At 43.6% G+C, this 27,338-nt stretch overlaps 3 protein-coding genes across 3 annotated transcripts; 1 reads left to right on the forward strand and 2 right to left on the reverse strand.

Moving 5' to 3' along the window:
• The first annotated feature begins 2,462 nt into the window (after positions 1-2,462).
• LOC133886428 (H/ACA ribonucleoprotein complex subunit GAR1-like) lies at positions 2,463-2,816 on the forward strand. The gene has a single exon (XM_062326137.1). It carries the CDS (start codon positions 2,463-2,465, stop codon positions 2,814-2,816), a length of 354 nt encoding a protein of 117 aa, XP_062182121.1.
• A 2,210-nt stretch (positions 2,817-5,026) lies between these two features.
• Positions 5,027-27,338, reverse strand: LOC133886031 (acetylserotonin O-methyltransferase 3-like). Its single transcript, XM_062325748.1, has 3 exons — positions 27,264-27,338; positions 5,678-6,463; positions 5,027-5,530 (listed from the first exon to the last, which is right to left on the reverse strand). Exons 2-3 carry the CDS (start codon positions 6,455-6,457, stop codon positions 5,231-5,233), a joined length of 1,080 nt encoding a protein of 359 aa, XP_062181732.1. The 5' UTR covers positions 6,458-6,463; positions 27,264-27,338; the 3' UTR covers positions 5,027-5,230.
• Positions 25,537-27,336, reverse strand: LOC133886032 (acetylserotonin O-methyltransferase 3-like). Its single transcript, XM_062325749.1, has 2 exons — positions 26,508-27,336; positions 25,537-26,055 (listed from the first exon to the last, which is right to left on the reverse strand). Exons 1-2 carry the CDS (start codon positions 27,255-27,257, stop codon positions 25,756-25,758), a joined length of 1,050 nt encoding a protein of 349 aa, XP_062181733.1. The 5' UTR covers positions 27,258-27,336; the 3' UTR covers positions 25,537-25,755.

Consider the following 27,338-nt stretch of genomic DNA (forward strand, 5'->3'; position numbering starts at 1 on the left):
CCTCCTCCAGGATGTATGCCTCGGCTATGGATGCTTCAATTTTGCATTTATTTTTACATTTATTTCGAAGAATCTTTTGGAATCTCTCAATTGAGTAGCACCAATGGCCCTGCACGGGCCCCCCATTCGTGCCTCATACGGGAGGTGCAAAATCATATGTTGCATCGGATTAAAGAAGCCGGGTGGAAAGATCTTCTCCAACTTGCAGAGCAACACAGGCGCCAGTCTTTCCATGTCTGCTACCATGGTATGAGATAACTCTTTAGCACAAAGCTGGCGGAAGAAATTGCTCAACTCCGCAAGCACTAGCCAAACATCCTCGGGGACATAGCCTCGAATCATCACCGGCAGTAGCCGCTCAAGCCATATGTGATAGTCATGACTCTTGAGCCCGTTGATTCGCAAAGTAGCTAAATTCACTCCCCTCTTCAGATTCACTGCATACCCATCAGGGAACATCAAGGTTTGGAACCACTCAAGTACTTCCCTCCTTTGGGCCCTTGTAAGAACGAAATTTGCCTTTGGCTTTGTCCACGATTTCCCGCCTCTGGGAGGGGCCATATCTAGCTTTGGTCTATTGCATAATCTCGTTTGATCGACTCTAGCCTTAACGTTATCCTTCGTCTTCTCAGGAATGTCCATGATTGTGCCAAAAATGGCCTCAGCGACATTCTTTTCAGTGTGCATTACATCAATGTTATGTGGAAGAAGGAGATCATCGAAGTAGGGGAGATTCCACAAGCATGGCTTGTGAGTCCAGGCGTGTTGCTCACCATATCCCAGAAATCCATCTCCTTGGGCATTGGCCTCGAGAGCGTCTAACTGAGAACGAACCGTGGCACCGGTCATCTTAGGTGGTGCTGAGCCTTCGACAACTACATCTTTCGTAAAGTTCTGCACGTCTTGTCTGAATGGATGATCAAGAGGAAGGAATTGTCGATGCTTGTCGAAGGAAGAATATTTGCCACCCTTTGTCAACCAAATGAACATCAGAGCCGCCCTGCATACTGGGCATGGGAACTTCCCATGCACACACCAGCCACAGAATATCCCATACGTCGGTAGGTCATGCAGGGAGTACTGGTACCAAACATGCATCTTGAATTTGTCTTTGTAGCTCGGTCGTATGTCCAGACCCCATCCTCCCAAGCACGGACCAAATCATCCATCAGCAGCTCCATGTACACACTCATATTCTTCCCCGGGTATTCAGGCCCCGGAATTATCAGCGACAGGAATATGTTCTGTCGTTGAAAGATGACGTCGGGGGGGGGGGAGATTGAGGGGAATAACAAACATGGGCCAACAGCTGTATGAGGCACAAGTCATACCATATGGATTGAACCCATCAGTTGCGAGCGCAATTCATACATTACGAGCCTCTAAAGCTTTTTCACGATGAATCAGATCGAACCTCTTCCATGCTTCACCATCCGATGGATGTACCAGCATGTCAGGATTGTATCGACGCCCATCTTTGTGCCATGTCATCTGTTTAGCAGATTCCACAGTCATATAAAGCCGTTGGATTCTTGGTACGAATGGAAGATACCGAAGGATCTTCACGGGGATTGCGAGCTGCCTCTTCTGACCATCACCAGAGTCTACCATCCACTCACGATCATCCATCCTCTAACATATTGGGAAACATACACATATAATATTTTTTATTCAGCAAGTAATATAAAAATCAATTTCATCTACCTATACAATTAATTATTTCCATCAAATATTTGTGTTTTACCATAAGAGGGAATCGACATGCATCAAACTATCTAATAGGTAAAGATAGGTCCTAATCCCACCCGACGATGTGTAGATTGGGCCGTTTCCATGCTCTACTCCGATCCGAGACAGAATTTCGGCAGCACCTCCCCGCTGTTCTCCAAATACACGTCTCGGCAACAAGCCAAGACAATGTGTATCCGGAGAACAACGGGGAGACGCTGCCGAAACTCTGTCTCGGATCGGAGTAGAGCATTGAAACGAACCCAATCTACATATCCTCGGGCTGTCCAAAAAATGTGGACAATTCGAAACAGTTACGGTTATAGATATGCAAAGACTTGCATATTTATAACCATAACTCTTTCAAACGGGAGACGCATAGGTTACGCGACATGCACATCCTAAACCCTAAATTAGCAAAAATTCAAAATTTCGGCGGCACCTCCTTTGTAATAAATAGCAAAACTGGCATAACAACACAACAACACAGGCATGACAAATATGGAGGATACAACCATCTAAAGACTAATTAGAGGACAACGCAGACTGAAATCTGAATCAACTTTCATAACCCACTCCCCGGATAGTATTGCCACAAGGACTTCATATGATCTACTTCATGTGCTACCAGCAACACATGCCCACAATGACATGAGTCACATATGAAGTCCTCATGGCAATACTGTCCGGAGGAGGGGGTAAAAGGAGGGAGGAGCACATGGCTTCAACGGCGCATGGCGTGCGGCGGTACCTTGTACCCCAGGCGTCGGAGGGGGGTGGCGCGGGGCGGCGCTGGCCGGCACGGGGCGAGGTGGCGCGGGGCAGCGCGGGGCGGCGTCGGAGCAGCGGCGGCGGGGGGCGACGTCAGAGCGGGCCAGCGCGGGGCGGGCATGGCCGGCGCGAGGCAGAGCGGGCCGGCGCGGAGCGGCGTCGGAGGGGGGCGGCGCGAGCGGGGCGGCGCGAGGCGGTGTCGGGCGGCGGAGCGAGGCGGGGCGGCAGCGGAGGAGGGGGAGCTGGCCGGCGCGGGGCAAGGCAGCGTCGACCGACGCGGGGCGGCGTCGGAGAGGGCCGGCGCGGGGCGGGCCTAGCCGGCGCAAGGCGGAGCAGGCTGGCGCGGAGCGACGTCGGAGGGGGGCGGCGCGGGCGGGGCGGCAGTGGAGGAGGGGGAGCTGGGAGGAGGGGGAGGGGGGCGCTGGCGGCAGCGGTGGAGGGGGGGCGCGGGAGGCGGCGGTGGCAGCCGGGGAGAAGGTAAAGGATATTTTGAGATCTGTCCCCGCGCGCGGCCGGGGTGGGGAAACCCTATATTCGGTAAATTGCCGAGTGTCGTTTTTTTGCCGAGTTTCAAATCTAGAACACTCGGCAAAGCCCAGGTTTGCCGAGTGCCAAATCACGGACACTCATCAAATCACTTGTTTGTCGAGTGTGAACGCAAGAACACTCGGCAAACACCTGAATTTTTTTTTGGCTACAAATGCACTTAATGAATTAAAAATAGCAAACGGACCCACAAAAATGCCAGATTTTAACATCGAATATGCTATGTTGTATGTTGAGTGTAGAAAAAGTTTTAAGGTCAAACGACGATTCAACCGTCACTTCGGCTTCAAACCTGATCCGTTCCCTCTCGAAACCACGAGTCTTCCTCGGAGATGCTTCGGTTTCTAAGCATCGTACGTGATAACTTTTGCGAAACCTTCTCAAATTTTTATCACAGCCTCTACGTATCATATCATGATACTATGGCAAGTCTCATATTTTTCAGACTTCGTTTGTTTTTTTTAGAATTAGAAAACCAATAAGCTACATGTTAGTGGTCGAGTGTTGCCGTCCAGATGTTTCAAATTTCTTTTCATTTCTTGGGTAAAGGCCTAAAAATAGACTCAACAACATGAATATGATTTTTCTACCCATTTTTGTTCATTATTTCATGTACTTGCAGATCAAATTTGACTTATATCCATTAAAAGCCAAGAAATGCACTTAATGAATTAAAAATAGCAAACGGACCCAGAAAAATGCCAAAGTTTAACATTGAATATGCTATGTTGTATGTTGAGTGTAGAAAAAGTTTCAATGTCAAACGATGATTCAACCGTCACTTTGGCTTCAAACCTGATCCATTCCCTCTCGAAATCACGATTCTTTTTCGAAGATGCTTCGGTTTCTAAGCATCGTACTTGACAGCTTTTGCGAAACCTTCTCAAATTTTTACCATAGCCTCTACGTATCATATCATGACACCATGGCAAGTCTCATGTTTTTCTACCCATTTTTGTTCGTTATTTGACTTATATCCATCAAATCATTTCTTATGCAAAAGAGTTGTCCATAAAGTTGGATTTTGATGGAACATAGCAAACATGTTATCCATCCAAGAATCACCAAATGAAGTCACTTTTTTGTTCCACCACTTCTCACTATGCTACCAGCTACCTTCTCTGATGCACTTAACGATGAACCAAGCAAAACCCATAGATCAGAAGGGCAGCTTGGTGTGTCAAGCTGATCTGCTTTTGCTTCTTACACTTGGCAAGCATTGAAAATTCCTTCTTTGTCTGGATGACAGCTGGAATGATAGTATATAGCAGAGAAATTCCTTTTTTAAGGCAAGGAAGAAGAATTGTCATTCTCCTTTGTTTGTGAGCTCAGCTCATCACACGGTAGCATCTTTGACACATGTTCAGAGCACAAATGATTCCAAGGGCCGCTCCCAGGAGTCCACATCTGCTGCATCTCAATCTTGAAGCACGACTGAATTCTAACTCCAAGTTCATAACAATATCATCCTTAAACCATACTGCAGTAGTACCGGAATCGATGTGTGGCGGCCCTTGGTTGGTTGTTATTACGAGAAAGAAAAGAGAACAAAAGGAAACCGAAAAGAAAATAAAAAAAATAGTTTGCCGAGTGCTTAATATCGGGCACTCGGCAAACATTTATGTTTACCGAGTGTTCGTAAGACGACACTCGGCAAAGGGGCGACTCGCCGTCAGCCGCCGAACGGAGGGACACGTGGCGCATTGTTTGCCGAGTGCCCGAATTCGCCGAGTGTTTTTTCTCTCTTTTGCCGAGTGCTATTGTTTGCCGAGTGTTTTTTGAGGTATTTACCGAGTGCCTAATTGTTTGCCGAGTGCTTTCGTCGGGCACTCGGCGTAGGTGGTTGTTTGCCGAGTGCCCGATATAATGTACTCGGCATACACGTAGGCACTCGGCATACACATCGATTCCTGTAGTGCACCAAACGAATTTAATTAATTGCAACACTTATATAATTGTATTTATTTGCTTTATTAACTCCAAAGACAAGAAAGCTCGTCGATGAACTCACACTTGAACAACACTTCGAAATAGAAAATGGGGAAAAAATAAAACGGCAATTACATGCGCTCAAACGGGCTAGCTAGGTGGCTAGCAGAACCCTTAATTATTTAGCTATAAAGATCACACCTCGAGTTATATATCTTTGGAGCTAGCTCATCGTGTATGTGAATTTTGTCGTCGTTCAAGGGTAGACCTCAATAACCGAAATAGGGCCCATCACCGGTGTAATTTTATAGTCGCTGAATCCAGCATCGGAGAAGATCTTCTTCCACTCGTGCTCCTCTCGCCCCACGCCGCTGATACACGTGAGGAACAAGCTATGCATCTCTTCGGTCTCGGCGACGTTCCTGTCACGCGGTCCAGACCCCAGCACCATCTCCGTGATTATCACCTTCCCTCCAGCATCTCTCGCAGGGATTGCATCCTTGCAACGCCTGAGGATCTTGACACAATCGTCCTCGCCCCAACAATGCAGGACATACTAGGAAAAGGAAGACAAGCGCAAAAGATATTAGTTTTATCGATCTTAAGGAGAGCAGTGTATGGATGCATGCATGCTCACCGTCGCTTGCAGCAGGTACATATATGTTGGGAGACCACTCAGACCATACACATATTAAGAGCATACCTTGAGTAAAACAGCATCCGCTGGTGGAATAGACTCGAACATGTTGCCGGCGACGAACTGCACGCTGCCATCAGCTATGGGGGCGTCCGCGACGACGTGGGGGAGATCCATCACGGCGCACTTGATGTTCGGGAAAGCCGTCGCGACGGCCTTCGCGAACGAGCCGTGCCCCCCGCCGACGTCGACCAGTGAGGTCAGGCCGCGGAAGACGTCGCCGTGGTCGCTAAGAACGGCCTCGATCAGGAGCTGGCTCTCGGCGAAGGCCGCGTCGTTCATCGTGTCGTCGTCCGCGTTCGCGGGGTCCCACCTGGAGCGGCCGTGCGTCAGCTCGAAGGGCGACTTCGGGGCGTCCGGCGCAGGCGCGGTCCTGAGCCACGCGGGCATGTCGAGGAACGGGGTCACGGATACAGGGCCGGCCACAAAGCGCACGATGTTGGACAGGCCGCGCGGGCCGACGACGAGGCTGGACGCCGCTGTGAGCGTGTACACGACCTCGCCGTCCGCGGTGGTGGCGGCGCCGAATAGGCCCGACGTGGTTAGCAGCTTCATCAGGCACCGGAGGTCGGGGATCCTGGTCGCATGCACCCCCGTGTCGGCGGCGATGCAGGAGACGGTGGCCGCACAGCCGCGGCGGTGGATGGCGTCGGGGATGCCAAGATCCACGACGCACTTGAGCGCCATCGGCTTGATGAAGCTGAACAAGTGGTGGTAGAGCAGGGCGAATGCTCCGACCATGTCCTCATGAGACCTCACTTCTTCGTTTTCATGGACGAGCGCCATTCTTACCTTACCTTACTGCAGAGCAGCCTGTCTATGTGTAACTGTGTATATACTGTGTAGTACTGCACTAATGCTAGCTCAGGTTGGCCTTGCCAGCCAATACAATACCTGGTATTTATAGACGATTTGTGATGGACTCTTTTTTTGTTTTATTCTGACATGGGCTACGTATGTACGGATTCTGGTGGTTGATAATATTGACTAGTTTCTTGTGCTAGAGCCGCCTAAGTCTGCATGACGTATATAGACGTGGAGCTTAAACTTAGAATGCTAAGCAGTGTGTAACTCAGTAAAGTTTTACTGCGGTCCTTTTTCTTTAGTTTGTTTCTATATTTGTAGTGCTTCACCAAGATGCGTAATTTATTGTACATATTTAAATTGCCTTATTACCAAAACACCAATTCACCGTCCTCTATCACTATCGATTCTTTAAAAATTGACAATAAAAACATATCATTGTAGGTTCATATCAACAACCGTAGTTTTTGACATGAACCGATAGTGAGGCTTAAGTTGGTTCATGTTGAAGCAGAGGAAAACAAAAGCCGGCTTGCATATTTTTAGTAAGATATATATTCGTAAATTCATAAAGTATTAATACGGAGTTAAAAAAATTATATAAAAATAGTAGATCTCGACGAGATCTACAACATTTTAGTTGTCAACTTTTTCATTTGAGTCATGGACATCAACCATTCAAGACTTACCAGCTGGTTAGAATTAACGGGGCCATTAAGGTTGTGATGGAAAATACAGAAGAAACAACCTATAGTTCATGCAGCCACATAATAGATTGTCGTGCCAGGCATAATAAAGTGAGAGAAAAGCTTGGGACAAACGAATCTATGCATGGTTTGTTACAAATACTTTTTGTCTGATACATCATGATATAATCAAGCATCACGCCAAAAATATGACTCATTAAGAGAAAAATAAGAGAGACAAATTTCAATATATTTATATATAGTAGCTTACTCCTTTGCTTTCTTTTTTCCCAGGGTATTATCTGATTTTCGTGTTCAGAAGAATTTGTCTTTAGTATTTCTCTATGTGCAGATCGAATTCAGATTTGATGTGCTGTCACATGATTGAAATGATTTGTGTCGGCGCTACAAAACTATGTAAGAAAATTGTTACCGTACCATTTGAGGAACGAAGCACGGAAGAGATCTATGTGCGGGAAGCCCATGGTCAGAGCCTTCCGTACCCCTACCTCAAATTTTTTGTCAAAGAAGACTGGCCCTTGTTGACTGGAAAAAACTGGCATCGAAAGTAGTATAGAGCAGTCCTGTTTGAATGAAAAAACTTGGATGAAGTAGACTAGTCCTGTATGGATGGAAAAGTCTACCTGCGTAAGCTAGGCTGGCGAGCTGATGTCCACTCTGGCTAGTCGACAAACCCTGCCCCTGCATGCGGTGGGTATCAAGTATCAAATATCAATGTGCTACTGGTAAATCTATCCATTTATCAGGAAAAAATGATGATAATGACACATTGATATGTATATTACACACACCGGCTTCGTTGGCTGAATCTGATGTCATGGAAGTTTTGCGAACCGGCAATATGGTTCAACTTACCGACCGGAGCTCGGTTACCGAGCTCCGGCAGTAACCGGTCAAAATTTTAAAAATATTCGGATAAAATTTGTTTGGGAAAATTTAAAATTTAGCGAAAAATCGTGATTTTAGTCACTCGGTAACCGGTCGAATTGGACCGGTTACCCAGCGGTTTTTACGATTTATCGAGCTGTTTTCTCAAGTTTTCCGCATTGTTGGCAACCGCTCGGTTTTCTCGATTTATCGAGCGGTTTTCTCGATTTTCGGTGTAGTTCAACAAAATCCCAAAAATTATCTCAATATTGTAAAATCAATCACTAATTCATCTGAGCTTCAAATAAAGTAAAACAAATTTTGTTTGTTTCCTTGTAACATGATCTACATGATAAAAGTATTTATACTCATAAAAAAGTTCAAAATGTTCTGTGAGAAAATGTATTTGTTAAACCAAGTTAAATGCATAGTTTACTCTTTTCTAATCCAAAAATCACGAAACTAATTTTGTTAGTCTTCTTATATGATCCTATGTCTTTTAAAAATACATAAACTCATGAATTAGTTATTGTAACATGCAAGATTGTGTAAATGTGTTGCGACTAGATTAATTCATAACTGACCCATCACAACTCAAAAATTAGTGAAACCACTTTTATTAGTTTATCTATACTATGATTTACGTAGGAAAAATAATAGTAGACATGAAAAAGTTAATTACAGTGTTGTTTCTTAACATATTCACTTTATGCTTGTGAACTTTGTAAAAATTATAGAGAAATTAATAAAACTCAAAATAAAGTGAAATCAATTTTAAATATCCTCTTAAGATACGTTCTACACAAGAAAAATATGTGTTTGCATCTTAAATTTTTCCTTAACCTGAGTTAATAACTAAGCCGCACGCTTCAATTTTTTTCTTTTTTTTAAAAAACTTCCTCCCTATTTGATGCAAACGACATTATTTTTGAAAATTTTAAGTTTCTTTTTGAATTTTATGAACTTTTTTACTTTTTTGAATTTTTTAAATTCAAATTTGGTTACCGTTCGGTTTCTGAAACCGAGCCGGACCGAGATGACCGGTTATCATGATTTTTGCTTGGTTGACGTCGGTTTTTTAACCCTGACAGGCAATAACGCATTCAATTTAGAAGCAAAGTCTGGGAACAACTGTACAATCAACATCATGTGAAAGAACCATTCTGTACTTGTTTTTTAATTTCCAGCCATACTCCACTTCAAGCAAAGATTAACGTAAAGAACAAGCTACTGTTTTCTGTAGGACAGGATTACGTGCAAAATATATAATCAGAGGGAGGTGAATGATTGCGGAGGCCAAATTTAAAATTTAATTCATCTTAATCAAATATTTAATTTAATATCGTAATAAATTCGAGATAGACCGCTATCACGTCACTAAAAACGATGTACAGATAGATTCGACAATCTAATTGTCCTAAAATTTTAATAGTAGAACCTAGACAATGTTAAAAAAATTTTACAAGGATAAGTCAATTGGATATCTGGATCGGGAGTTATGATTTTCACAAATAGACTGTAACAGATAATGATGAAAATAGATGAAACCCTAAATTTGTGACTATGAAACATTACAAAAAGTAACCAACCAAAATTTTCAGAAGTTGCCTAGATGCTCTAGGAAGATTTTGGATGGATCAAATTAAAAAAAATTGCATTTGCCGAAGGATCCATCAAAAAATAACACCAAACGATAAAAACATACAGTGCAGAGAAGGCACAAAATTACCAACTCCTCAACTTACATAATTTGATTATCATTGCATGGATGAGCTCATAAGATGCATATCCAAAGATATACATTCACATATCCTTGAAATCTAGCCACAATATGTTGGTGTCATTATGGAAATCTTCATCTTTGTAGTCGGCGCCGATCATTTCTCTATCTTTGTTCGACTCCGTCATGTACCACTGATGGAATTTCTGTAATCGATAGGATGGGTTGACCATCAAATCTGGTTTGACCAGCGGTGTGCCCAACTTAAACGGCTATCTAAGCTCTACAGTGTCAACCACCTAGATAATTTGGTGTTCTGTAAGTCCGGTTTCAATAAAAAACTGTTAGATCATGACATCCTTCAGGTAAGACTTCTCCTTGATGCGCTCATAGTCTAATTTAGGCTTTTCATTCGATGCCCCCGTCTATTTTGATTTTCCATGGATATGAAAAGTTTCTATGCTGAAGAATTGGCTAGATCCTTCTTCTGAGGCTGAGCCTGCTTGAAGGGTGCAGTTATGCTAGTGTTCACTATCCACCTCAATTCCTTAGGACTTTGTTCTGACTACTGAGGTAGTGCCGGCATCTTAGGTGGTGCCTGCTTCTGAGATGAAAGTGATTTCTTACATGAAATTAACTTCTTAGATGATGCAGGAGCTAGCCGCGAAGGACTCGGACCGCTAAGTGGTGCAGATGCTGGTGATGGAGGACTCGAACCACTTGTTGGTAGAGGTGTTGGCGGTAGAGGAGTTGGAGATCTTCTACGTGGAGGTGACTCAGGGGTTAGGGATCTTTTAGGTGAAGGGAGGTATCCATGTGAGGCCATCTCCTCTTCTTCATTGTCTGTGTTTTTGCCAAACAATATGGAACACTTCTGCCACATGATGAAATTACCAATGTTTGCCCCAGTTTCTTCTTCCCTATCTTTCTGGGGATATCCATTTCCATTTTGTGGTACCCAGGTAATATGCTATCCACTTGGACCTAGGCATATCCTGATGGTATCGGGCGATTGTTGAACTAAGCCCTGGCTTCCACGGGCCAAGTCAAGCACAAAACCACCTTGGTGGTAACATTCAGAGTGGGCACGACAAGCTTGCACTATGTGGTTTTTTTGATATCATCCAGGGGATAATGACATAATTTGTCTTCGAGAATGCCCATGGACATGCAGCTACTCCAACGAGCACCAGGGCTGTGGAAAACTACAACATTGCCTTGTACTTGCTGCTGGCCGATGACTTCTTGTACAACTTGCCTTATAAGGGCTACCTTTGTCTATCTCTCTTGTTGGAGTTCTTCTCGTACAAGAGTCAAGATATATTGCATTTCTTGTTTACTTCGCTTCCGACTCCTATAACTCTTAGAGTCTTTTTGGAAGGAGTCTTTCCAAGGCCTCAAACCTTGGCCTTCCGTGCGGCCATGGTGCTCCTTATCTCCTAGTACCAAGGTTAGCTCATCCTTCTCACTATGTGCCTTGAAAGAGCCTTGGGATCTCTAGTCATGGTCATCCACAATACTTTGCATCACCTCTTGATCTTTTTAATTTTTGAAGCATAGGTTGCCTTTATCCGAAAGAGTCACCCCCCTCGCGTACAAATAGTGTTTCGCTCATGGAATCCATAGAGCTGTCAGAGGTGTAACACCCCTGTAGGCTAGTTCTTCTTCCTTCTTCTCCCAGTCAGGTAATTTCTTCATGTAACCTCGCGTGCCTAGTCGATGATGGTAAATGTTCATACCGTAGTTGGCCTTGTTTGCCTCACTTTGCTTAATTACTTGCTCCGACTGCTTGTATTGCACGAATTCATTCTAATAATCTTACTAGAGATGGTAGACTGCATGTTATTGTACAGGAGGTTATGTCCAACTATCAAAATTATTGTACAGGAGATGCAAGCAAAGATCTGACGGGGGTGGGCCATCGCATACTTGGAGGGCGGCGACGCGGGCACAGAGTGCGAAGCAGGTAGATGAGGAGCGCTGGAGATGGGGAGGAAGGGGGCTGGATCTGAGGGGTGCTGGAGAGGGGGTGGGAGGATAAGCTTTCATGGGTTGGCGAAGGTTTTGGGCCAACGCGTGGGGAGATGCGCGAAGCGGGATGCTCGGTAATATTGGAACTGTCTGAACTATGTACGTACAGTGAACGCATGGGGAGATGAAAGCAGGATGCTTTGTTGTTTTGGAACTGTCTGAACTACGTTATTTGTATAGACGGTCATATTTTGGAGCTGTTTGTATTAATAGTACAGACGGTTTTTAAATGCGAACCATCTGTACTAAAACGTCCCACTTCGTGAAAATTATACTCGTCATTTTTCAGACGGTTCTAGTTTGGAACCGTCTATGATACCCTTTGCACAGACGACTCCCAAAAGACTTCTGTACAGAGGCATCCTACTAAATCATTTCTGTAGTTGTGGTACTAACTACACAACTCACTGGACTATTTACTACTAACTACACAATTCAGGGACTCTTTTGTTCTAACACTACTGCAGATACCCTCATCAGTGTTGGTTCAAAATCACCATCAGTGGCGGGTTTTGAACCGACACTGATTACTCAGAACTGATAATCACAAACTATCAGTGCTGGGTATGGAACCGGCACTGAGTAACATTATCAGAGCCGGTTTGTTTTTACCAACCGGCAATGATAGGTATTTCCTGACCTTTTCAAAATGTGGTGGTTGCCGCCAATACCGTGGCATTTAAAATTTTGGCCGTTGCTGGCAATAGTATACGGTATATTTATAGACACACACATATAAATTTAATTTACGAGACGTCAAGTCAGCATATATACACAAGCACAAATAAATTTCATTTCTAAAACATCAAGTTTTGTCACAGTATATATATACTACACACATGTGAGATTTCATTACCACAATGGAAAAGAGTTTAAGGTTTCTTGCTAATCAAAGATTCTGAACTCTACTTTTTCTTGTTGGATGAAGATAATGACATAGAGGAGCCAAATTCATGGAACTCGCCAGTTAGACTGATGACTTGGTCATTGATGAATCTAACATTCTTGAAAGTGCGTTGATTTCAGTGGTCATGAGTCGATCTCTAGACAACACGAGAAGCTGCAATTTCAAGAATTGAAGAAATCAATCCTTATGAACATGTGTTGGACCTAAAAATTAGTCATCAAGATATTTCTCACATACCTCAGCATTGACCACCTGGTATGAAATGCCTCTGTTGAATCCATGCATTAATTCCATTACATAAAAACCACATAAATTATTGCCTGAGCCTTACTTCCTACAAGGAAAGTCATGTTAGCTAATTCATTCTTTCGCGAATGGCTGGTGCCTAACACTCTTCTTGATGTATTGTAGGTACACTATGCATTTGTATGATTATTACCATAAGTAGACTTAGATTCAATCAAATCAAATATTACAAGAGCAATAACGAACTGGTCGGGTTTTACCTTTGTAGCAAGTCAATGATGGGTTGGTACGTTTCTTTTGGATTATTTTGTGAGTCGAGACAATGATCTTTCTAACTATGTATTGCTCAAAAAGAGTAAAATATTCATGGAGGGAAACACATACACAAACTGGTAGGGCAAAAGTATGTATTTCTTAAATTGTAGCTTTAGAATACACTTCAATGCATAGTCCCCGATTCCTTTTGGATCGGATTGCATCATTGTCGGGTTTACATGATGTGGGTCGATGAATCTCACATGATTGATGCCCTCTATCCTGCATCTTTGTACCTTCATTCTACATATGGAATAAGTTACGACATTCAATCAAATGGTACATAAATGTATACTATGATTATACGTATATGACACTTACAGTCCAACAACTCAAGATATACACGTCGAGGGCATCTTGCTGGTAGAGTCGATACATTTCCTCAAATAATATATAAATAGAGCTGCCTCTCTTGGTGGTGGTGGTGCTTAGTTTGGAGGTGGAGGAGTTGGCTCTCATGGTGGCACTGGTAATAACTTCTGAGGGGGAGGAGTTGGCTCCCATGGTGGCAACTTGCGTAAGGGAGGAGCTGGCTCTCTTCTGGGTGACGGTGGTGGTGGCAGCGACCGTGGAGGAGTTGGCTCTCTTCTTTGTTACGGTTTACTTGTTCTTCCATCTCTTCCCACTCGTCGTATTTCCTCACATTCTGTGGGGATACACGTTCTTGTGAGAGTTGGTCTTGTTTACCTCACGTAGTCATTGTGCTTCATCTGATCACCTGTACTCTATGAAATCATTCCAAAATAGTTCCATTGTTTGATAATCATCCTATTTTGGTGTCTGACATACCAAGTAATAATTTCTCCACAGCTTACCCTTGAAATTCTTGAACGTGATGGCCATTGTTGATAGGGCACGACACTTCGTTTTGGCCGTGTTGCATCCTTCAAGGTACTCAAACTTTGCCACCAACTTACCCCACATAAGATCCTTGATGTTATCGGGAACCACCCACATGTCATCTCGTCTACGTCTCCAACCTCTGTATGTGATTGCAACATGGTCCCTCACTAAACACCCGATTGTTGTTTTGAACGGCCCCAGAACAACTTTAGGTCTCATGAGCTCCCCGACTGAATTAACCTCCGTGATGATGAAACGTTCATCGGGCATACTGCTGGGACCACGTCCACTCCTCTCTTCTCCTGTCATCTGTTCACCCTCCAGAGCATTAGCATTAGGATCAATCTGACCCTCTGGAGCATCATCGTCGGCCTTGCCCTGCGTAGCCTCAGCAGCTGTCTCCAACACAAACTGATCCATGTTCTGGTACGCGCTCGGGCTACCGCCTCCCGTCTGGTCCAGCTCCATGTGTGCAGGTTCATCTTGTACTGAGGCTGAAGTAGGATCTGAGGAGGGGCCTTGTATAGGAGGGGGGACGGAAAGGGGCCGTGCACAGCGGTTGAATTTTGTACGTGCCATTCCTATATAAAAATTTTAGACACAAAAGGCACTTGATTTAGACTTAAAATTAATGAGATATGTAACCAAATTATGGTCACAATATATGCATTGATTCACATTTAAAAAATGTCCAAGTAAAAATAGCTCATGACATATAAATATGCTAGATATCGAACAATCATGCTATCATGTCTCATAAGTAAAAACATAATATGCACAATACTACATATAATATGTTTGTTTGTATGAACAAGCATTCTCTTAAGGTTATGCACATAAAGTAACAAGATCAGCCTTACCAAAACTAGATTTTCCAAAGAAAGAGGGGACAGATCGTGATGAATTATATCAGGTTGCCCCTAATTAACAAATACCGAACTAACATGGTGGTACTAGGAATAGTAGTAAACCAATACAGATTTAACTAGAAAGGAAATAGTAATAGCAATAGCACATTGGTTTCGATATCCTAGGAATAGTAGTAAAGCAATACAAAGCAAATGTTCTACATGACAAGACAACAGTAGCAAAGAATTAGGGGCTAGCAAATACAAACTGTACAAAATTTCAAAAACATGTTTTTCCCTGTAGACCAATCAATCGGGTAGCAGCTGTAAAATTCAGAGAAAAATTTACCTAACTAGCATCTTAGTGGTCGAACTGCTACAACAATTTGCTCCACAAATTTTGAAAACTTCATAATCTCTAGACCACTCAATTAGAGAAAATTGTTTTCCTTTCACTGAACTAGCATCACACGAAATACATAGTCATATAGCATCTCACACTACCGTTCTCTAACCATAATGGAACATGCAAGACAAATTACAGAGAATAATTAACTGTTTTTGGAACAATTCTCTAACCACATCTAGAAGCATATAAACAACAGAGGGGGCGGAGGGGGAAGGGGACAACGGTGATTATGAGGAGGGAATGCCTTCAGTGGCTAGCTGCGGGGAAGGGTTGGTGCATCGGGAAGAGGAGCAGCGGTGTGTCGGGAGGAGGTGGTGCGTCGAGGTGCAGTCGAGGAGGAGGCAACAACTGGGGAGGAGGCGGCATGGTCGGGGAGGAGGCGGTGATCGAGGAGGCAACGATTGGGGAGGAGGCAGCGCGGTTGGGGAGGAGGTGTCAGGAGGAGGCTGCACGGTCGGGGAGGAGGCGGTGGTCGGGGAGCAGCGGCGCTTGGGGATGAGGAGCGTCGGGAGGAGGAGGAGCAGAATGAAATGGTGAATGAAGTGAATGAGGAGAGCACTAAGCGTTGGTATATATATGTACAGAAGCATCAGTGCCAGTTCTAGTTGCTAACCGATACTGATACAGTGCCGGTTCTAGTTGGTAACCGACACTGATAAACGTATCAGTGCTGCTTCTATTTACTAACTGGCACTGATATGTGGGGGTATTAGTGCCGGTTACTATTTAAAATCAGCACTGATATATTTTTTCCCTGGAAATATTCTTCTATTGTTAAATTCAGCTCAAAACTTGAAAAATACATAGAAAAAAGATTTGAGTTGAGAAAACTATAAAACTAAATTTGTTGGGTTTGTATTACTGTCACCTACATGATAAAAATACTTGCATACATGACATGTGCATTGAATTATCTTTATTTCATTAATAAGTCTGTAATTTGTTAATTCCGTTATGAAATTATGAAATATCCATATCCAAAAAAAACAAGTGAAACCAATTACGTTAAACTTAATTTTTTTTAATACTCTTTACATGAAAATTAACGTTAGCCACCGATTGTTGGTTAACTATGTGATTTTTTTAGCTCTTCATTTGATTTTCTCCTTTTTAATCTAATTTGAATTCTAACCAATTCACATAAGTCTGATCTCATGGTGCGGCACTCAGATCAGAACTTTCAAAAAGTTACTCTTCACCATACATGTCCTCGATACAAATACATGAAAGCTTTTTTCATTAAACGATTAATGCTTCCTTATGGTCGTGGCATATGTAGGTAGCTTCCTCAGTGTCATCAATGAGAGGAAGTTTGATATTCTCTCTAAAAGTAGGCAAGTCATCCTCAACGCCGACAATCTTTCTTTTTCCTTGAAGAACTATGTGACGCTCCTCCTTGATAGCTGGGCCCAGTTCATTTACATAGAAGACTTGTGCAACATCCTTGGCAAGCACGAATGGTTGTTTTCTATATCCGATGAGTTTGAGGTTCACGGTAGTCATACCGTACTAGTTGACCTTGACTCCCCCTAGGAGCCTAACCCATTAGCACCGAAAAAGAGGGACCATCAAATCGCTATATTCAAGCTCCCAAATTTCCTCTATGAAGCCATAGTAGGTTTTCCTATTGCCAGCGGAGTCATAGGCATCAATACGGACACCGCTATTTTGATTAATGGTATTATTGTCTTGTGCTCTCGTATAAAATGTATAGACATTGATCTCGTATGCTTGGAATGTGCGAATCGTAGTTTATAGGCCATAGCCAGCAGTTCCAATAGAGCATCGTCGGTATCCTTACCCATCATATGTTGACATAACCAATTACCAAAATTATCTCTATGCTCTCTTGAGATCCAATCATCTGACTTCGTTGGATTTGTGGAGCGTAGCATGCTCATGTGCATATTGACATATGGGCTCACTATAAGTGACTGTGCAGAACTTCAAAGTGTGCTTGAGTGAATAAAACATGATCTTTGATATGGATTGAACTAAGACCTATCGTCCCTTTCCCCTTTAGCCTCCCCTCATAGTGAGATATAGGCATACCAATCACGTTCAATTTCATGTAGTTAATGCAAAACTCAATGACCACCTCCGTACTCCACCCTTTGGCAATGCAACCTTTCGGGCGACCTCGATTACGAACATATTTCTTCAAAACCCCCATGAACCTTTCGAAAGGATACAAGTAATGCAGAAACACGGGGCCAAGGCTCTTTATCTCACCCACAATGAGAACAATTAGATGGGGAATTATAACAAAAAATGCCGGAGGGAAAATAGTGTCGAACTGACATATAGTATGAACCACGTCTTCCTGCAGCTTTGTCAGTTTGTTCGGATCAATGACCTTATGTGAAATTGCGTTGAAGAACGAACACAACTTTTTGATTGGGTCTCGTACATTATTTGACAGAATACCTCTAATTGCAACTGGAAGCATCTGCGTCATCATCACGTGACAATCATGAGACTACATGCTAACTAACTTCTTATCTTTAATGTTTACTAAGCTCCTAATGTTGGAGGAGTAACTAGTCGGAACTTTCACATCATGCAAGCAACCACACAGGCGAATCTTCTCTTCCTTGCTCATAATGTAGCAAGCTGTGGAAAGTTTCTTTTTGCTGTTGTCTAATTGTATGTAATGTAGGTCCTTCCTTAGGTTCATTTCTTCCAAGTCCAGCCGTGCATTTATTGTATCTTTTGTTTTCCCGGATATGTTTAATAAGGTACTAATCAAGCTATCAAACACATTCTTCTCCACATGCTTGACGTCGATTGTGTGTCGAACCATAAGATACTTCCAATAAGGCAGCAACCCAAATATTGATATCTTTTTCCACATAGGAGCATGTTGCCCAGCCAAGATTTTTGTACTGCCTGACCCATTTCCATGTACAACTCTAAGTGTCTTTACCATCTTAAATACCTGTTCTCCAATGCGAATCTTCGGAGCTTGACGATGCTCCAATGTCCCATCAAAAGCTCTTTTATTCTTGCAGTATAGGTGATCTAGACGAAGGAACCTACGGTGACCCACGAAGATTATTTTCTGATTGTTCGTCAGCCACCGCCACCCCCCCCCCCCGGTTTCCTCCAAGCACTAAACACATTCATTGTACCCTTTTACAGTCTTCTCTGATAGGTTACCAAGAGTGGGCCAATCTAAGATTGTTACGAACAGCATTGTGCGTAGGGTGAAATTCTGAAGTCTATACTCATCCCATACCCGTACGCCATCTTTCCACAATACAAGAAGATCTTTAACTAATGGTTTGAGCTACACATTGATATCATTGCCTGGTTGATTCGGCCCACTAATCAGCAAATGCATTATAAGGTACTTCCGCTTCATGCACATCCAAGGTGGAAGGTTGTAGATACAGAGAGTCACGGGCCAAATGCTATGAGTACTTTTCATGTTGCCGAAAGGATTCATCCCATCCGTACTCAACCCGAACCTTATATTCCTCACTTCATCTATGAATTCCTTGTATTTTGAATCAAATCTTCTTCGTTGCATACCATCAGAAGGGTGTCTAAACATTCCATCTTTCTTACGCTATTCGGCGTGCCATCGCATCAACTTAGCATTCGCTCTGTTAGCAAACAATCGCTTCAAATAGGGGATTATAGGGGAATACCAAACCACCTTAATGGGGAGGGGTCTTTTCTTCTTTCTCTTCAACCCCACACCATCGCTCTCGATATCATCAACGTCGCGCTTGTACCGTGGTGCATTGCAAATGTGAGATGCTTCCAAGTCTGCATCCTCGCCGCAAAATAACATGCAGTCGTTTCCACATGCATGTATTTTTTCTACTTCCAATCCCAACGGGCAGATAACCTGCTTGGTATGGTACGTATTTTCGGGCAACACATTCCCCCTTGGAAGCAATTCCCTCAAGAATTCTAAAAATTCATTGAAGCTTTATCGGTCCAACCATTGCTATCCTTCATTTGCATCAGTGTTAACACCACATGCAACTTGCTATGCTCATCTTTACAGTTCGGGTAAACTGGTGTTTTAGAGTCCTCTACCATGCGCTGGAACTTTTGATGTTGTCTTTTACTGGTCCACTCCCCATTGCACAACATTTGCTCTAAGCCGTCTTCAATGTTGCCAACAAAAGTGTCTCCTCCATCGTTCTCGACAAAAGGATCTTCAAATACCGACATATCAAAGTCTTCATTAACCGTCATATCATTGCTTATGTCTTCTTCGACTGTTGGTTGCCCTTCACGCCCAACATCTTCAAACTTACCGTGCTCAGTCCAACGGGTATAGCCAGTCTTGAAACCCCGGCGAATCAAGTGTGCACAGATCTGCTCTATGTTTGAAAACTGCTTCTTGTTCTTGCAGTCGACACACGGACAACATATATAGTGATCGATACGCTTCCTTTTTGGCTTCTTGTACACTGCAGCAGCCCTTAGAAAATCCTCAACACCAACAAAAAACTCTGGCCCTCGATCCTGGTACATCCATGACCGATCCATCTTCAATTCATTATAATTAAACACATTCAACTTATGTTTTATTGTGAAAATAATAAGTAATTATTTGATTGTGAACGTTACTGCAGACTTGCTTAAACTGTCTTGTGTTGAGCAACAACTGATAGAAGCCTCACTACAGGCATCTCTTGAAGAGAACAAATGTATTTGTAAGCCAAACGACTTCAATCTAAGGGCCTCTTTGGATAGAGGGGATTCAAATACTTCAGGTTTAATTCAAACTAAATTCTTAATACTCCCAAAGAAATATCCTCACTCAAAGATGGTAATTTTTTTGACCCAACGCGACATTGATCCATGATTCAAAATGTTGAAACCTGACTAAAGACTTGTATGTGACTTTTTGCAATATTTCTATCATTTCCTCTGCAACAATGTCAGAAGAATTTTATACAGCGTATGATAACACAAAAAAATCGATCACCTGTCATCCCATTAGGAAATGCAGCAGAGTCCAGTGCGATGTGGCCTTTCAAGACCTATTTTCAATATGCAATACCACTTAACTATTAAAAAATGATCAAATATACATAGTGAAATTAATCAAATTATCTCTATAAAATAAAAGCTAATGTGGATTCTAGTATGAATGGAAATGAAAAAAATAGGAATAATACAACACTTGCAGTAGCTAAGAGCAGATGCCTGCCCATTGAAGTTATGGACTTTTTATTAAAACACAATAGTACCATCTGCCAAAGTATGTATTAATGTGGAGAGAAGAAGTTAAACTGCTAGCCCATGCCAAAATCGATTGCTGGACATTCAATGCTAATCAGGCACGGTATAGTAGAATAACAAAGTGGACAAACCACAATCCTTTGACGTATCTCATAACATGTTTCACTGCAGTCCAGTGAAGATCAATAGGACACTGAATGTTACTGACAAACTCGATATGCTGAAAATGGTAAGTAAGGCCGAGTTATTGTCAAGTACTGTAAGCCTCCAACGATACTTCTGTATTGAAATCTCTCACTTCCTTTAGTGCCGTTCCTCGATCACTAGACATGCGCTCACTCTATGACATTGGTGTAGCGATTGGCTTGCACTTCTCCATGTTTGCTCTCTTCAGGAGATCAAGTGCATAGCGTTTCTGAGAGAGGACACTATTCTTTTCAGACTTGACTTCAATGCTCAACCCTTGATAGCAAAGTCAGTCTTCAGTTGTTGGATCGACCTGCTTGTAGCAGTAGGTGAGGAGCTAACAATGATTATGTCATCTACATAGGTCGGTATGAAGATTGTCACTCCTTCTCGGCAAAATAAAACCAGAGATGCATCAGCTCTCGAGGGCTTGAAGCCATGCTATTGTAACTTGCTAGTTGTAGGGATCGGTGACGTCATAAGAGGAGGTGAATTGGGACACTTAAAAAACTAACCAGCTCTAAAAACATCATAAGATAAACCTATATCACTTTCTATCTAAACGTGCTCTAAGTTTATCTAGCGTGTCTACTCTACCATTCAAAAGAGATTGCAATCTATCTATGAAGGTAAATTGTAAGTATGTATATGCAGAAACATAAATAAGATAGAGAGAGCAAACTCAATACATGGGATTTTTATCCCGTAGAATCGATGGCATGAATACCACCCCTAGTCCACGTTGGATCTCTATAAAGGATATGCTCCCGGTCGCCAAGGTTCTTCTAGCCATGACTCTTCAGCAACCAAGCGACCAAAAAAAGGCCTCAACCCGGATGAGCCAGCAAAGCAAGGTCTCACCGTTAGCCTCTATTCTGATCACTTGTCGCTGTCTTCACTTCGAAGCTTGAGCTAGCAAGGCAAGGGTCTCCGTGTCCCTATACATGTGTCTTTCCGCCGCTCCACACCAAGTCGGAGGGTCAACAAGCTTGAGAAACTCTGTCTCAAGGTGCCAGTGAGTCACCAATACTCCAAGGTGCTAGCGTACCACTTGGTACACTCTAGGATCAGTCCTTGATCCACTGTAGGTAGCAACACCTAGCAACTCTTCTCTCTGGGCCTATAAACACTAATCACTCATTAATCTTGTGCTTAAGTGCCTTAGATGATCACTTTAACCACTTTGATGGCTTGGATGTCTTCTCAAGTGTCTCTGAGTTTCTCTAGACTCCAGCACACTGCCACAACATCAAATGGCCAAATGGAGGGGTATTTGTAGTGTCAAACCCATCATTAGCCGTTGCCCCAACGGCTCATAGAAACTATGAACACCGGATGATCCAGCGTTAGCAGTGGTATAAGCACCAAACCATTTGGTGAGTATATCTTCAGAAACTAGCCGTTAGAACTCCACTCAAAACCATTTGTGAACACTAGACATTCCGGTGTGTTCTTCAACTCCGTCACCGGACCATCCGGCCTATAGACTTGAGTCAGACCGCCACTTATTCTTCCTACAAGAATTGCTTCGGTGTGTAGTCTTCTGATCGCCGGACCATCCGGTGCATTGAACTTCATTCTTCAGCACCTTCAACCTTCTCTACAAGAAATGCTCCGGTGTGTATCCTCCGATCTACACAACACAAGCGCGGACCATCCGGTGAGGTATTTCTCGCCCTCTGTCAGAAATACTTCAGTGTGTTCATTTCCATAACACCAGACCTTACGGTGAGTGCAACTTCACTGAACTCCACTGATAGAATACCCCGGTGTTGCCAAACCTTCATCACCGGACTATCCAGCGAGTTCAACAGCCTCTGGACACAATGCTCTGGTTTGTGCAATTGTTGCAACGACGGACCTTCCGTTGAAGTCAATTTTCTTGCGACTTCTCCAATTCAATCAAACTTTATGCTGGCTGCAGTGGCTTCTTTCTATATTGCATCCATGAGACCTACTAAAGCATATACTTGACAAAAAATTTAGTTCTATTGACTATGTTCTCATTAAACACCAAGGGCATGTTCGCTACAATCTCCGCAAAGGCATGTTCGCTACAATCTCCCTATTTTTGGTGATTGATGACAACACAACCAAACAAAAGTGGCAAATAGAAAATACCAAATGTAAATGGCACAAATAATGAATAGCAATATTTTCAAAATGCCTTACCACATTGCTTGGATGCATGTTCTTCCCACTTTTGTCCCCCCTTTTGTTGTGGCTCCCCCTTTCTCCATCGCCACTATCTCCCTTGATCGACCCATGCAGGAGTTTCTTTGTTGCATGATCTTGATAGCAATTAGAGTTTCTTCTTTGCATGCTCCTGATACCAAATGTGAATACCAAATGTGGATGAGTCACCCTTGGAATCTCTAGACATCTTGCTTCCTTGCTTGTTCTCCACTAGGCATTCTATCTTTCTTTGGTCGTTAAACTTCTTCCCCTTTGTCAACAATCTCAAAAAGGGCTACAAACACATGTTGACTTCAAGAAAGAATGTTAGAGAACTTAGGAGAGAGCTTCATAAATCATGATCCAATAAAATGAGGACCACTTGAAGGGATTAATGTCACAGATATAGTACCAATTGAAATGAAAGCACATGGATCACAATTCATGAAACTTACATAATATGATTCAAATCCCCCCATTTCTGTGCATACATATGATAAGAATGAAACATATGCACAACTTGAAAATATGAGAGATAGGAAGTTTAAGCCATATTATGCATGGAGGTAGCTTAAATGAATAAATGAATTGATCATGATACCAAATGAAGCCTTTAAGCATTGCATACATCCGGGGACTTCTAGATTGCTCCATGAGACTACAAAAGATACAACTTACAACACATGTTAGTCTCAAAATCACAACCCATAGGATATGCTCCCCCTAAATGTGTGCATATAATTGTTGAATACTTGTGAGATATATGCACTTGTCATTTACAATAATGGGGGATTTATCCTACATATTGGACTCATGACACATAAAGATATCAATTGTAAAAATAGTGCCATGTAAGTAACTACCACTAATAAACCATGTAAGTTGCCTATGGGTTAGGTAGAAACACAAGCAACCTACCATATGATAAACCTACACTAGGTATTACAATAAATTGAAATATGCATATGCAATCCTAGACAAGAAAAAGTAACTAGATGCAACACAAAATGCATAAACACAAATTCTAGCTAGTATTACCTCATTTACCTTTGGATGGGGATTTGGGTATAGGATGATCATGATCTTCATCAATACGCTCAATCTTGTACACTTGGCTTCTTTGCTTGAACATTCACTTCATCTTGTAGGCTTCACTTTTTTGCTTGGCTTCATGCATACATAACTATGTTCTTTCACATGTCATTCACTAAAGTTCATAACTAAGACAAGTTTGCAACAAAAGTTCATAATTAACACGAGTATGCAACAAAAGGGTAAGAAGCAATGTCATTCAAGTTTTGTTGTTAACCAAAGCCCCTGAACTATGTTATTTCCTTGAGAAGAATTAGGTACCGAACTCTATGGGGTATGTGAAGGGGCGGCGTCCGAACAGCACCATTTGAGCAACATGGTACTGGTTGGACTCTGGAATGACTTTGCTAGTGTGGAGCTCGGGGACGAGGAGGCCAGGCTCGGGCTTGTGGCACCGGGGAGGTCACTGGGGTGGACCTCGGGAGACTAGGTCGTCAGAGTGGAGCTCGGGGACGATGATGTCGGGCTCATGCTAGAGGTGCAGGGGAGGAGGCCGCTGGGGAGGAGGTGCTCGGGGCGACGTTGGGCTTGAGGACGAGGAGGCCGTGGAGGAGGTGCTTAGGGAGGTGAGGCTGTGGAGGGTGTGCTTAGGGCGATGTGGATCCACGCGTCAGCGTGGCTGGGGAGGAGGCTGCTGAGGAAGATGTCACCGGGGAGGAGCCCACGTCGTGGCGGCGGGTTGGCGGGGGCGGCGCCGCGCTGGGGAGGAGGCCGCGTTGGAGAGGCGGCGCGACTTCTTGGAGGAGGCCGCTTGGGTGGCTCTCGTCGTCATGATCTTGGAGGTCGGCGTGGTCATCGGGGAGGAGGCCGATGCATCAGAGAGGCGTGGACAATCATGCCTACATGAACTTATGTAATGTCCTTGACAGGTTGACTTATTGCTGTGTAATGTGGTCATATGGCTTACTGCACTTTTCTAAAGTGGTTGTGTTGCCATCAGTATTGTCATTTAGCATCCACAGGGAGAGCGTCTCAGGGACAGTCCAGCGTGGGTCTCATGTCATGCTTTAGTTTGCCATACCACTGCTCTCGAAGACGTTAATAATAAAAACATTAGATTATCAGGGGCTAAAATTAAAAATATACCTCGGGCAAATCACATGTACACACAGGAATAATCATGTGTGGCTCCATGCATGCCTCATCATCTTAAGTTAACCTACCCATTGGATTGCACATAAATGTCTTAGGTTTGCCTTAGATCTTCCTAGGCCAAATCCAGAGTCTAAATGTTTACCAGCATCTCAAACTTATGTACATTGATCAATTTCTAAATGTTTTATAAAGTAGAAAATTTTCCACGATTCAACAACTACAACATATATTTTTCTCACAAGGTGAAAAATTGGGATACCATGACATTCTCCTGAATAGGAATTAAACAATTTTTCGTAGTATAATAGGGAAAAAATGTGGAACATTTTGTGCCAGGTTCTCTTCCGAACGATCAAATTCATTTTTTTGGAACATCTCTGCCAAACGAATTTAATTAATTGCAACATTTATATAATTGTATTTATTAGCTTTATTAACTCCAAAGACAAGAAAGCTTGTCGATGAACTCGCACTTGTACAACACATCGAAATAGAAAATGGGGAAAAAATAACGTCAATTACATGCGCTCAAAAGAGCTAGCTAGGTTTCTAGTACAACACTTCATTATTCAGTTATTTCTGATCAAATCTCGAGTTATAAATTCATCGTGTACGTGAATTTCGTCGTCATTCAAGGGTAGACCTCAATAACCGAAATAGGGCCCATCACCGGTGTAATTTTGTAGTCGCTGAATCCAGCATCGGAGAAGATCTTCTTCCACTCGTGCTCCTCTCGCCCCACGCCGCTGATACACGTGAGGAACAAGCTATGCATCTCTTCGGTCTCGGCGACGTTCCTGTCACGCGGTCCGGACCCCAGCACCATCTCCGTGATTATCACCTTCCCTCCAGCATCTCTCGGAGGGATTGCATCCTTGCAACGCCTGAGGATCTTGACACAATCGTCCTCGCTCCAACAATGCAGGACATACTAGGAAAAGGAACACAAGCGCTAAAGATATTAGTTTTATCAATCTTAAGGAGAGCAGTGTATGGATGCATGCATGCTCACCGTCGCTTGCAGCAGGTACATATATGTTGGGAGACCACTCAGACCATACACATATTAACCACCAATCATTCAAAGGTTATTTAGATTTTTCTTGTGTAAATGAAACCATTAGATTTTCTATGAAAAATATATGTAGTAATATTCCATTTACAAATTCATATAAAGATAAAGGTCAAATGTGCATGTTGGAGAGTGTGTAATGTTCAAAACATTGCATTGTTGAACCAAGAGAGTATTATAATTTTCACTTTGTAAAAGCTAAATACATTAATTTGTATATATTAGTGTTCAAGATTTTTAAAGCCTGTTGCAGTTATTGTAAGGTGGCATCTACTTGAAAAATACACACTGACACACGTAGAAATATATACCTTGAGTAAAACAGCATCCGCTGGTGGAATAGACTCGAACATGTTGCCGGCGACGAACTGCACGCTGCCATCAGCTATGGGGGCGTCCGCGACGACGTGGGGGAGATCCATCACGGCGCACTTGATGTTCGGGAAAGCCGTCGCGACGGCCTTCGCGAACGAGCCGTGCCCCCCGCCGACGTCGACCAGTGAGGTCAGGCCGCGGAAGACGTCGCCGTGGTCGCTAAGAACGGCCTCGATCAGGAGCTGGCTCTCGGCGAAGGCCGCGTCGTTCATCGTGTCGTCGTCCGCGTTCGCGGGGTCCCACCTGGAGCGGCCGTGCGTCAGCTCGAAGGGCGACTTCGGGGCGTCCGGCGCAGGCGCGGTCCTGAGCCACGCGGGCATGTCGAGGAACGGGGTCACGGAGACAGGGCCGGCCACAAAGCGCACGATGTTGGACAGGCCGCGCGGGCCGACGACGAGGCTGGACGCCGCGGTGAGCGTGTACACGACCTCGCCGTCCGCGGTGGTGGCGGCGCCGAACAGGCCCGACGTGGTTAGCAGTTTCAACAGGCACCGGAGGTCGGGGATCCTGGTCGCATGCACCCCCGTGTCGGCGGCGATGCAGGAGAGGGTGGCCGCACCGCCGCGGCGGTGGATGGCGTCGGGGATGCCAAGATCCACGACGCACTTGAGCGCCATCGGCTTGATGAAGCTGAACAAGTGGTGGTAAAGCAGGGCGAATGCTCCGACCATGTCCTCATGAGACATTCTTACCTTACTGCAGAGCAGCCTGTCTGTGTGTAACTGTGTAGTATGTGTATATACTGTGTAGTACTGCACTACTGCTAG

The sequence above is a fragment of the Phragmites australis genome, chromosome 12, assembly GCF_958298935.1.
Source record: "Phragmites australis chromosome 12, lpPhrAust1.1, whole genome shotgun sequence".
Lineage (NCBI taxonomy): Eukaryota > Viridiplantae > Streptophyta > Magnoliopsida > Poales > Poaceae > Phragmites > Phragmites australis.

What these genes read in the sequence shown, in the direction of transcription:
- LOC133886428 (XM_062326137.1), top strand. Translation starts at nt 2,463, where the DNA reads ATGGCGTGCGGCGGTACCTTGTACCCCAGGCGTCGGAGGGGGGTGGCG.
- LOC133886031 (XM_062325748.1), bottom strand. Translation starts at nt 6,457, where the DNA reads ATGGCGCTCGTCCATGAAAACGAAGAAGTGAGGTCTCATGAGGACATG. An exon ending in CGGATGCTGTTTTACTCAAG is followed by an intron (nt 5,531 to 5,677) that starts GTATGCTCTTAA and finishes TCCTTTTCCTAG; the next exon opens with TATGTCCTGCATTGTTGGGG.
- LOC133886032 (XM_062325749.1), bottom strand. Translation starts at nt 27,257, where the DNA reads ATGTCTCATGAGGACATGGTCGGAGCATTCGCCCTGCTTTACCACCAC. An exon ending in CGGATGCTGTTTTACTCAAG is followed by an intron (nt 26,056 to 26,507) that starts GTATATATTTCT and finishes TCCTTTTCCTAG; the next exon opens with TATGTCCTGCATTGTTGGAG.